Source organism: Haliotis rubra, unplaced genomic scaffold (assembly GCF_003918875.1).
Source record: "Haliotis rubra isolate DU_JTF1 unplaced genomic scaffold, ASM391887v1 Scf23, whole genome shotgun sequence".
In the NCBI taxonomy this organism is placed as follows: Eukaryota; Metazoa; Mollusca; class Gastropoda; order Lepetellida; family Haliotidae; genus Haliotis; species Haliotis rubra.
Genome location: NW_025766336.1, coordinates 3,192,168 through 3,205,395, shown reverse-complemented (window position 1 = coordinate 3,205,395; position 13,228 = coordinate 3,192,168). Strand labels below are relative to the sequence as shown.

The 13,228-nt window shown below is 38.1% G+C and overlaps 1 protein-coding gene across 1 annotated transcript in view; it reads right to left on the bottom strand.

The window, feature by feature from the left end:
* The window catches only part of LOC124277918 (coiled-coil domain-containing protein 154-like), a 63,125-nt gene that overhangs the window by 35,840 nt on the left and 14,057 nt on the right, over positions 1-13,228 (bottom strand). Inside the window, exons 2-4 of the mRNA XM_046713643.1 lie at positions 3,269-3,757; positions 2,504-2,696; positions 1,744-1,746 (exon numbers count right to left, since the gene is read on the bottom strand). Of these exons, the coding sequence (XP_046569599.1) occupies positions 1,744-1,746; positions 2,504-2,696; positions 3,269-3,757 (685 nt within the window). The remainder of the gene's footprint in view (positions 1-1,743; positions 1,747-2,503; positions 2,697-3,268; positions 3,758-13,228) is intronic.

Genomic DNA, 13,228 nt, shown 5'->3' with positions numbered 1-13,228 from the left:
GACCATCACAGTCTGTATGCCCATCACAGTCTGCATGACCATCACAGTCTGCATGACCATCACAGTCTGTATGACCATCACAGTCTGTATGTCCATCACCGTCTGCATGAACATGACAGTGTGCATTACCATCATAGTCAGTACTGTTAGAATATATACAAGATATCAGATGCCATTTGCAACATGTCCATACTCTGTCATATCCTACAACATTTTAATAATGCAATTATTTACACATAAAATATTCTTTAAGCAGCAGAGAACAGATTTGGCAATATCCTTATAGAATTACAGGATGATGAACTTTATACTATACTGAACGATGGAAAATGTTTCCAAAAGAATGCAAAGCATGCAATACAGGAAAATATAAGGTGGATATACATTCATCTGGGATATATATTTACATGTATATGGGAACTGTGAGGTAAGTGTAGGGAACTAAAATGCAAAATTATAGTATTGCCATGCCATCACATCGAGCTCAATGACACACAAGATATAACACTGTCTGAACTTACAATGGAGAACTTGCTACAAAGGCCAATACTACCAATACTAGCACTATCATATTTTAACATACTTGGACTCATGATTAGAGGTCAACAGACATTTAAAGTACTCTTGTAGTTCTGGTTTGTAAAAGAAACCTTTAAATATGACACCATTTGTTAGGATGCAATTGATTAATTATCAGATTTCCATCCACATTAAAAGCAGGAGGGAATTTTTGGGTGAAGTTCCAAAGGCATCTGTGCATATTAGCTTTCAGCAGCTGAAGCATGAATATTTGGTAGGAATATATATATGTGAAGGGAACACATTGAAAATTTCACTTCTTAAGTAATCATGCAGGTGTTTGGTGGTTGGATGAGCAGCTATGGTTCTCTAATGACTAATTTATTCTGGCCTTATCATAATCAGTTGAAAGCTTTATAAAGGACATACATACAAGGACTAATGTTAAGTCAGATCTAATGCTCCTATACAAACACACTCTGCATGGCACCTTAACAGGAGGTTACAAAAAAAGCTAATCGGACAATCAGCATTGAGGCATCTTTAATGATGCTTTAGTATAAGTGGGCAAAACATTTGTACAAGAATATGAGATTTCTGTACCTTAAAAATGAATATAACTAGGGAGATCCAAATGCAAAATAATAAAGCCCCATCATTATCTTGTATTGGGTATTTTACATAGGGTGTACCATCAAGCAAATATTTGAGTTCTGTCTGGGTTTTCTTCTGCAAGGAACAAAAAATTTCAAATCACAGGGATTAAAAATAATCTGAATCATTTTACATTTCAATCTGGTGGTCAAGCTAAGCTCAGTGTGCACTTTACTTGACCTCCTAGAAGGGGTCATCAGATCTCCACAGAGAGGTATCATAAGGAGCCAAGAGATTTGATTTTAACAAGATTGATAAATGGACAATACATTCTGTGTTTAGAATAAAATACATGTTTAGACAGGACATTGTACATGGACAGGATTAGCACGATCAACACGATGAAGGACGAGATACATGTCAGGAGGTCTAGACACATGAAATCATGCCACAGTCATAGAATATAATTCACACACATAAATGTATCAAAATTCACATAAAATAAATTTATTTCAACAGCTAAATTTAAAAAAAAATATATTCATATTTTGAAATAGTTGTGTGTACAGTAAGAGGGAACACTGATGATCTCAATGAAACAAAAGTGGTAACAGTTCAGATTTAACTTACCCTCTAACAATGACAGCAATAATAAAAAAGATGAAACTTTAATATGATATTCAAACAGACATCCAGGTGGAAATAAGAGCCATATTTCAGTATTAATGATGGAATAGTGGATACAACACTGTGAACAGCAGTAGTTTTAGCACTATCCTCTGATTGGGGGAATAATATCTGCCACTTGTTAAAAGGAGCAGCAATCTCACTTAAACTTTTGACAAAAAATGTAAGTTTCCTTGATTGACTTTATACTCCATTGTACCATAATCAAAACTTGAAAATATTTTTCATGTCATATTATGAACATTACTGAACTGAATTTGCAACCAAACTTAGCAAACAGTTTGCAATGTGAGTCCTACTTCTTTATGCTACAATTTCCTATAAAACATAGAAAGCCATATGCTTTGAGACAAACTTCACACTACCCTGACATATTGGAACATTTGAGTCTACAAGAATGTGGTTCCTGGTATAATTTCAGTAGATATAATTTTTGTCTTTGGGCAAGTCGACAAAACCTCTTGTACATCCTCCTCCAGCCAAAAGACAGGAGACTTCTGGAACTATTCATAACACTTCTATTAGGACTTCTTGTACATCAACCTCTAGCCTAGAGTCAAGGAGACTCTTCTGTACATACATAACAGCATTAGTAGATACTTGCAAACCCAATGCAAGACAGGCCAAACTTGAAACTATTCTGACCCTGCTACCCCTCCCTATAAGGACAGTGACTGCACGACCTCATCTACATCCTCCTCACCTGGACCCTGTTCTCCTCCTCCAGCCTCTTGGACCTCATCCTGAGGTCACTGGCTATGGACTGGAACTCCTGGTTCTGTGTGTCAACCTTGCTACGCAATCCTCTCAGTTCGTCCATCAGAGAAAACACCTGCTTCTCAACCTGATCCTTGGCTCGCTGAGTCTCTTGGAGAGTGCCCTGCAGTTCAGATATTCTACAAAAACAACATAGCAATCTGTATCTCTTGCCTAGAACTTCCTGTTCAAGTAACAATACATATCTCAATCAGAATAGACAATAGATCAGTGACAATAGATACACACAAGGTCATATACACGTATGAAGTAGTGTAGGAAATCTGGGGTGAAACAAACCTGAAAATAAACATTACCAGTTACATTTGGATAAAAAAGATCATTATATTAAACTGTGTAGGATTAGGTAACATTATATAAATGAACACTATATTTGCTTGGTTATTTTTAACTTTTTCATTACAAGCAAAGTGCAGAGGTCCTTTTTTGTGGACATGCCACAAAAATGTTAAGCAAAAATAGGAAATATGACACAGATCTGAAAAATCTATGATGGATGGCAATACACATTACATGCTGGTGTCAGGCAACTGTGCCAGGATGTGTCTTTCATACACAAAACTAAAAACACTTTGAAGGGGACATTCCTTTTTTTTCTGAAGCAACCAACTAAGTAACTTTCATGTAAATGTAGATAGAGTCAGCATCCCTATCCAGTGTTGAATGGTACATATAATTGTCTCCTTCCTACCTTGTCATCTGGGAGTCCTTCTTTGCACGTAGTTCATGCTGACTGGAGAGAACAGCTTGCTCCACGCCCTTGGTGTGAGTGACCAGCGTTGACAGAGCTGACCTCTCCTCCAGTAGCTTCTCTTCCGTGACCTTGATTCGAGTGGACAGCTGCATGATGAGGTCATTGCACATCTTGAGCGATGACTCCACCTGCTGGCGAGCATTGCGCTCTTCTCGTAACGTGTTCTCATTCTTATTGACAGAAGTCCGGAGTTCATTCTGTAGCCGTAACACCTCCTCTAGAAGAGCACGGTTTGACTTCTCTGTGACACCTAGTCGAGACTCCAGGAAATTGACTTTCTCCTGTGCCTCGATGAGGTCGGCGCTCGACCTCATCCCATTCCGTCCCCCGGTACCATGAAATGGTACTACTTGGTTGTCCGCAGCGGGAGTGGGGGACGGAATTGAAGGCAACTGACTATACTTTGCAGGAAATTGGGTTGACGGTCTGGCAAAGACAAAAACACCATAAATATGAGCAACTGAGTGAAATGGGTTCTACACTGTTGACAATATTCAAGCAATATCAGGGTGGAAGATTCCAGAAATGGGTTTTTCATATTGTACCCTGAGATCATCAGTATAATGAGGAAATTCTTAAACCTGGTCACTAGACTACTTGTTTGTTTGTTGTTTAATATTCCAGCTATATAATGGCAGCCTGTCAGTAACTGAGTCTGGACCAGACAATCCAGTGACCAACAACATGAGCATTGTTCAACACAATTGGGATACCATTACATGTGTCAACCAATTCAGCGAGCATGGACACCTGATTCCATTAGTTTCTTTTTACAACAAGCATGGGTTGCTGAAGACCAATTCTTATTTGTCTCGGGTCTTAGAAAACATGAAAACCTTCACATCACATCATAACCTTGCTTGATATTAAAAATCTTGCTCTCAGGCAGAGACCTGATCACATCAAATCAATGAGAATTTGTATACTGCCTGACATGCAACATAAATGTTGTTCACATAATATGAATATAGATTACAAGTTATCATCCATAAAATGCTGTGAATCACTTCACATTCAGGGTAAGGCCCTACATAAGTTGGTTAACATATGTCTGAAAGAATACCGGCAATCAAAAGAAAAAACATGCATTTAACAAAATATTTTGGGATTGACTGTTTCATAATTTGGGGTCAGAAAATACTTTATTTTCACTAGTCTGCAAAAATATTTCCTGCACAGAAAGTGACACACAGATGTTTGTTTGCTGTTTAATGCCACACACAGTATCATGCCAGTTATAGGACAGTGGTCTGTAAATAACTGAATCAGAACAAGACATTTCAGTGATTGATATCACGAGCAACATGCCACACACAGTATCATGTCAGTTATAGGACAGTGGTCTGTAAATAACTGAATCAGGACAAGACATTTCAGTGATTGACATCACGAGTAACATGCCACACACAGTATCATGTCAGTTATAGGACAGTGGTCTGTAAATAACTGAATCAGAACAAGACATTTCAGTGATTGATATCACGAGCAACATGCCACACACAGTATCATGCCAGTTATAGGACAGTGGTCTGTAAATAACTGAATCAGAACAAGACATTTCAGTGATTGACATCATGAGCAACATGCCACACACAGTATCATGCCAGTTATAGGACAGTGGTCTGTAAATAACTGAATCAGAACAAGACATTTCAGTGATTGACATCATGAGCAACATGCCACACACAGTATCATGCCAGTTATAGGACAGTGGTCTGTAAATAACTGAATCAGGACAAGACAATCCAGTGATTGACATAATGAGCATCAATGTACCCAAACCTGATATGATTATATGCACTAATCGAGTCAGCAAGACTGACCACCTAGTACCATCAGTCCACTCTTAGAACTGCATAGGTTGATTAAAACCATCTACCTAATGGTAAAAGTGAATAAGCAAACTTTACATGTCTTTGAACTGACAATGCCATTTACTAAGAAAGTGTAATCCCAAATATAACATATGTTTACCTGTCTTTGTTTGTGTCTAGCAAAACTGTATAAATTTTTAACAGTGCAATTATGTGTTGCACAAGGAACATGAGAGCCAAATGATTGACTGTTACTTAAAAATACCCACACATTAGCTGGAGTTGGATATCAAAACCAAACTGAACACACAGGAAGATTTTTTTACTTCTGCTCCAAATCTTTGTGGTATAACGGATAAAATATGATGGAATCTGTTGTCAAACTATCAACACTTAACACTGAAGACCAGACAAATATTTTCAGTCATTACTAACAGGGTAAGTTTGAAGCAGCATTATAAAACGATTCTGAGCAAACCAACTAAAGGGCCTTGAGCTATCTACTTTCTATGTACTGTAGCAGGACAGTATCTGTTCACTGAAGTCTTGTTGATATGGTATAAGATATTTATTAATATTGATCTGCTGAAATGTGCTGATAACACATTAACGAGACGATTTTCTCTTGCACTTGTCAACCCTGCATGTTACATGCCCCGAAGTATTTCTAAAGACAATACCATTTGTAATAATGTGTATAGATGTACACAGAACAGTGCTTTCAGTAATATAAATATCAACATGCTGTTGCTAGCTAGCAGACTGCAGTGTTTTGGATACTTTAGTTTTCTTTGTGTCCTGTTTATGTGGGTTTTGTTTCCAATAGAGAGTTGCTAGGAAACTATTGATTTAACTTCTCAAAAAACATGCTCTCTTCATACTAGGACACTAACTCTCAACATCTGTACTTTCCAGGCATCCTACTGATAAACAGCACTCAAATGTAACACAGCTACTTTGTTTCTGACAAAGAGTATCATGTGTTACATTATATATTCGTTCCATCTCATTGGGAACATTGACACCTTGAATGATTCATTACATAATCTGCTCAGATCACAAGCTCTGGCAGCTACAACGACAATCATGTCTTTAGCGATTCCGAAGAACAATTACTGAATTTTATATCAATCAAACTTTAGACGCCCAGTTTCACTATGGTGTTGGTAAAGAATGTGAAACATTGTTGCTGTGTAATTTGAGTGATGATCAAGTTCTAGATCGATGTGAATTGTAAACTGTGTGCATACAGACAGGTATATTTGGGTTTAAGTTATCTGAATCACCTGTTTTGCATGCTGAGCCCTATAACGTGAACGTAATCTCCTTTGCACTTAGCCATGCATCCAAAGACAAAATAAAGGACATGGTCTGAATGAAGCTAGTCCAAAACTAGTGAGTGCGTGTGAGTGAGTGAGTGAGTTTAGTTTTACGCCACACTCAGCAATATTCCAGCTAAATGGTAGCAGTCTGTAAATAATCGAGTCTGGACCAGACAATCCAGTGATCAACAGCATGAGCATCAATCTGAGCAACTGGGAACCGATGGCATGTGTCAACCAAGCCAGCGAGCCTGACCACCCGATCCCGTTAATCGCCTCTAACGACAAACATGGGTTACTGAAGGTTCATTCTAACCCGGACCTTCACGGGCTATAGTAGATAGGAATAGATGGTATGTGGTACCATATAGGGTATAGATATGAAATAGAGCCACAAGTCTCTGTAGCTCCCTTGATTGTCTTCTTGAATGTTCTTTTTAGGAACAGAAAGGTGTTACAAGGCTAATGAAGAAAAAGCAAACTGAAATATGTTTTCATTCATTCATTTATTTCAGTAATACTGACTGACTGAGTTTGGTTTTACGCCGCTTTTAGCAATATTCCAGCAACATCACTGCGGGGGACACCAGAAATGGGCTTCACACATTGTGCCCATGTGGGGATTCGAACCCGGGTCTTCGGCGTGACGAGCAAACGCTTTAACCATCAGGCTACCCCAGCGCCCCATTTCAGTAATAAGGCCTCAGGTCCACATATATTATATGCAAATATTCACAATTGGTGCTGCATTTCCTAAATTTTAAAGATATGAGCATCTTTCACAAAATTTGCCAGGTTTTTTTACAATAAAACATCAGAGGACTGTAGCATTCTTACAAGATTCTCTCTGTAACTGATAGTGTCCACGTGTAAGTAAGGAAAATATTTAAGACGTATATCATGATAAACAGGACAAACAAAAATAAAATGAATTTCATTTTCAATAGCATTTAAACTACATAGTGGGCAAAAACGGATGTTTTTGTCCATACCCTGCCTCCTTCCTGTATTTTGCATTATATCGAGTTCGCCGATTCTGAACAAGGTAAGCATGCGTGCGCGTATTCTTTACGTAAACTGTTTAGGTATAGCTCGGGGAAGAGGGACACTTTGAACTCTGCATAAAAATTTAGTTTGGAACAGTTTGACACCTCAGAATACCATGTTTGTGTATAACAATCTTTAACCCTAAGCTTAAATTCATTTATAAAGCAACCAGTCAACACCTTGGCATTGCCAAACTATTCCAAAACCTAGAGAATACAATAGATGCTTAATATGAGTTTCCCTACCAGCTGCATCTAAACCTACTAACATACTATAACACTGTTTGGGGTGCCTGTTTTGAGACATATTAAGTAGTTTGAACCAGTATCTTACACATCTGACATATGTATCTATGTAAATACCATAACGACCACATTAAGCCCAATACAGAGAGTCTGCAAAAGTACATAGATCATCAGCATAGAGAAGTATAAAGAACTCTAATAAATCTTCATGAACAAAGATCCCCCTGCCACCGAAATGCTGAATGTCATTTTCCAGCTGGTTTATGAACAATGAAAATAAAAGAGAGGACTCACAATGCATCCTTGTCTAACACCACTGAAACAATTGAAATGATCGTGATATTGCTCCTTGATATTTTAACAGAGGCCAAAGTTTTTTGGTTCATGTCCTTAATGATAGTAAAAACTTTACCATGAATATCATTTGAATAAAGGACATACCAAAAAAGTTCCCTGTTGACGGAATCAAAAGCCTTTTGAAAATCGACAAATAGACAATAAAACCTTCCTTTCGATTTAGATAAGTACTTCTGTACTAGAGACTGGAGAGTAAACATGTTATCAACCGTAGAATACCCCTTCCGAAAGCCAGCTCTACACTCTGGGTATTTATCATACGAATCTACAAATGATTTTAATCTGTTATTCAAAACTTGTGTAAAAACCTTGCAACAAATATCCATAAGTGAAATACCACGAACGTTGTTGACATTATGAACGCTTCCTTTCTTGTGGAGTGGAAAGATAATACTTCTGGACCAATGATCTGGAAAATAACCACTTCTACCTATATTATTGAAAACAGTAAGGAGATAAGGAAGTAAGATATTTTTACCACACTTTAACATTTCGGGCAGAATACCATCGGGACCAGCTGCTTTGCCACATTTCAAGGCATCAGTTGCACTTAAGACCTCATCTACCGTAAAATCACTGTTCAACAAACTGTTGATATCCTGATCATTACAAACATTACAATTCACAGCTTCATGTTCTGTGACGACACTGCTACAAAATGCAACAAAATCCTTATCTATTACATTTTCAGTAATGTTCAGCACAGCCTTAAAATATTCAATCCATTGTGCAACACTAATAGTTGAAAAGTTACTGGAGGCTTTCTGATATGAGACTTCACTTCTGCCCAGAAAGCTTTTGCATTTTTATTATCATTACATGAATATAAAATGTTAACTACCGCCGCTTCTTGAAATGCTTCCTGTTTGCGGCGACATAACTCCCTAAAACTGTTACAAGCCTTATGAAAACTTGTTAAACTGGCAAAATCGCCCTTAATTCTAAAACTATCCAACAATTCATACTTCCTGCGCTTAAAACGCTCACAATCCTCATCAAACCATGGTGAGGAAACAAAGTTGTTTGGGGTACTACTACAGCATGAGACCATACCACTGTCTCCAGCTGAATCCTGTATGACTGTAGTCAGTGTCAACTGTGCGTGTAGAACCTACGTCTATACATGTTCAGCAAGAGACAATTGATCTAGTTTCTGTTTCAAGCACTCGCTGAAATCATTAGATTTCTGAGGGCGCCAAAAATATTTACCTATGGTAGTACCACATGCATACTGAACGACAGGTTCTGTCAACGTTGAATTACATTTTAAACTACAGGTAATTGGAAAATGGTCAGACTCTAGACGTGTATTAACAGTAAAATCCGATAATGAGTGAACGGGTGACAGTTGCAGTGGATCCAATAAATTAATCCAGAAGTACATTGGTTTGAAATTATTACGAATCCAAAACAGAAATATAAATGATATATGTGGATCACTAGGGCAAACACTTTCCGCCCATTTACCACTCTGTTGAAGTCGCGGTGATTATGTAAACAGAATGTTCGTGAAAGATGTTATGAGCTGCTTCCCCAAAAATGAGAAATCATAATTTACATAAGTGTTTATTTCTCTCTTGATGTTCCAACACATGAAGGAGACGTTTTCACACAGATAAAATCATCACGGTTGGACGACTCATAGTTCGATCTTCACGATGTTTCTAGATCATAAGTGAGGACAGTACCGTTATCAAAAACAAGTTTGTCGAAACGCAGACAACATTTCTCACCTCGATCTCTAGCCTCTTCCATCAACACTTTAAGTTTCTTTCGATTCTGTCTAACCATGAAAGAAAAGTCTTCTGATATTGTTAAGCCAGTGTCTATTAGCAATTTTGCATTACCAAGAACAGATGATTTCACATTGTAATCCAGAAATTTTACAATGATAGACTTTCCTCTGTTTATTTGATGAGCGCGTTCAATAATTACGCCAGTAATATCCATATTCATGGTGTTTTCCATAACATCACGCACATAGTTTTCACAGTCTGTCCACGTTTCATTTGGTTTGGCTTTAGGAACTCCATGAAAGAAAATGTTATTTCGTCGACTCTGGTTTTCAAGGTAGTCAATTCTTGAGGCAAGTGTTACCATGTCTTTTTTCAAAGTTTCGTTTTGTTTTTCCAAATGTTCACACTTGCTATTCAAACCTGTAACTGTTGAGGTAAGAGTCGTCAATGTTGTATTCATTGTCGTCAACTGTGATACTAAATCCGTCTGAACATTATCAACTTTAGTGGAAACCAGTTTAATTTCAGCAAGTAATCTTTCAAAGTCCGATTTATCTGTTTCTACCAATTCTGACGACTTTACTTGCTTGGTATTGGAAGTATTTCTGGTATCGGGGCCAGGGTTTGGCTCTATGCCGGACCGTAAACAACATTTCCACAACTCGTACAGACTGAGTGCAGTTTAGAATTGACCTGTCGAAATAATATGGTAAACAAGGAAAGACAAACAGACGTGAATCACTTTGGGATGTTTCGAGATGCCATTTGTTGTATCTTCAACTTCATGGCAAGATACCAGTGAAGATCTGGGTAAGAATATTGATCTTCAGTAACCCATGCTTGTCGTAAGAGGCGACTAACGGGATCAGGTGGTCAGGCTGCTGGCTTGATAGATACATGTCATCGGTTCCCAATTGCGCAGATCAATGCTCATGCTGTTGATCACTGGATTGTCTGGTCCAGACACGATTATTTACAGACCGCCATATAGCTGGAATATTGCTAAGTGCAGCGTAAAACTAAACTCACTCACTCACTCATGGCAAGAAACGAAAACTTACACACATATTTACTACGTGTGAAATTTCATGATACTTGCAAAAATGGGTCAGAAGTAGTCTGGACCAATAATTGCTACGACTGATTCACCAAACATAACTGCTTTGATCTGCTTTCCACCAGGACAGTGAAGGAAGTTGTCTTGTCAATGACCACAAAGATTCTTATCACTGACACACATATTCAATATAAATTTCCAGAGAATAATGGGTGACATTACTGTCCAATTATGACATAGAACTGAAGTACTAACTGATGGTTGACAGGCTACAACTCTGTCGTGGGAGTGATATTCAGTGCAGTCTGTTAACTGGGGCACGCAAAGCCTCATTTAGTAATTATGAGATGAGATACTTGCAGATCAAAGCAAGTAGCAGCAATTATCTGAGTAACACCTCGAAAATATGGTTGGTATATGTAGTTATAATGACACCGATTATACACCTGAACCTTTAATTACTGGTGTTGTCCCCACTCCCTTCCTATCATGCCTTACCAATGTTCAGTGTTAAGGGGGGTCCTGCAATTGTTGGGTTTATGGTGTTTGAATCTCGTGGCCCTTAAGATAACATCAGGACAGAACAAAGACCCCTTCAACTTTCATGCTAAATTCTGAATGCGGTTAAGTCCCCAACAGATCTTTCATTTCCTTGTATGGATTATAAAACGCTTTCTGTCGGCAATGTCCTAGATCCATGTTCTGATGTTATGTAAAACTGTAAAAGCTGGTGAATGTAGTATCAAATGTACGATGACCTTTAGAGCAGGAACCATACAAAGAGCAATGTACATTAAAACAAAATTTATCTAAACTGATTGATGTACATATGGCCTAACCTGCAGAGTTTTAGTACCAGATAATATGAAATGTGATTTTTTTCAATTTAGTTCGATTTCATGTAATATACTCTATAACTGTTAAGTTTTAAAGGTGAACTGATGACTGGGACTGGTTATCAACCAGGGCCCGTTCCTCAAAGCGATCGTAGCGCTACAACAGTCGTAAGTCTATGTTAAAGTATGGGAGTTACGATCAACTTTGCGCTACGATCGCTTTGAGGAACGGGGCCCTGTGGTTTTATCGGATGCAGAATATTGAGTATATGTTACAGTCAGATTTCAGATTTCAGTCATTTCCTGAAATAACTAAGAGGGTCTGCCATTCAACTATCCCTCAGTAACTGCTCGTTCTTTTTCTTCCTGGGTTAACCTTGGCATTCTCTCTATGTGACTTTATGTGCAGTGACAGGCCATTTATACTGATTTTTTGCAAGATCTTTCCCATGAATCGACTAAGACATGTGTTTCGTGTTTCTGAGAGTCGGGGCCACAAAATGTGTTTTGGCGATTTGTTTCGTGCTTCATCAACATTTGCAATCGTTATCAAGCACATGTACATCAAATTTGATGGAAACATCCAAACCTATTTATATAGCCAAAAGCGAAATGGCTGATCCTCTTAGTCATTTCATGAAACGACTGAAAGTTTTAGTCATTTCACGAAATGACTGATTTCACAATCTGACTGTAACATATACACCAGGGTATGAAACTCCCAAAATATTCAGCCAGACCACAGGGATGGTTAGATCTAAACTTGCCAGCCTTGACCAAAAACTACCTGCCAGCAAATAATTTAGGTTTGACAAGCGACGTAGTTTATCATCCAATTGGAATTCATCATATATTTTTACGAGTGAATTAATAATGATTTATTATCCTAAAATATGATGAAAATAACCTGTCCCGGGCGGTCGGGCAGGCAGGTATTTCGAACGCTGATATACACATATGCATGATCTTGGATGCAGATATATTATGTTGTGAGTATTGTGGGATCCTAGAACTATGGCTGTTAGAATAATAAAAGTATTCTCTGAATACTAACTAAGCCATTGGACCCCAGCATCTGAAGGTATTGAAAGCTCTGCGAAATGTGATACAGAATTAAAATGCATGGGTTGGTGTTTCATCAGGTGATTTCTGATGCATTGACATTTGTTTAATTATAATAATACCAGGAACCTCCACAGGAACCTCCACAGTGGGACAGGGTGACTTCAATGCAGGTAGCAGACTACTAAGAATCAGCACATTGTTTACTCCAATACTACAACCATGTGGATACACTGTTGTGGATACATCCTGTTGTGTCTGAGCATCCTGGTATCTACACCCAAAAAGGGCATAATTAAGTTAATTGGCATGTTCCTGAATTGTGGCAGAAAAGAGTGAGTGAGTGAGTGTAGTTTTACGCCACATTCAGCAATATTCAAGCTATATAACGATGGTCTGTAAATAATCAAATCTGGACCAG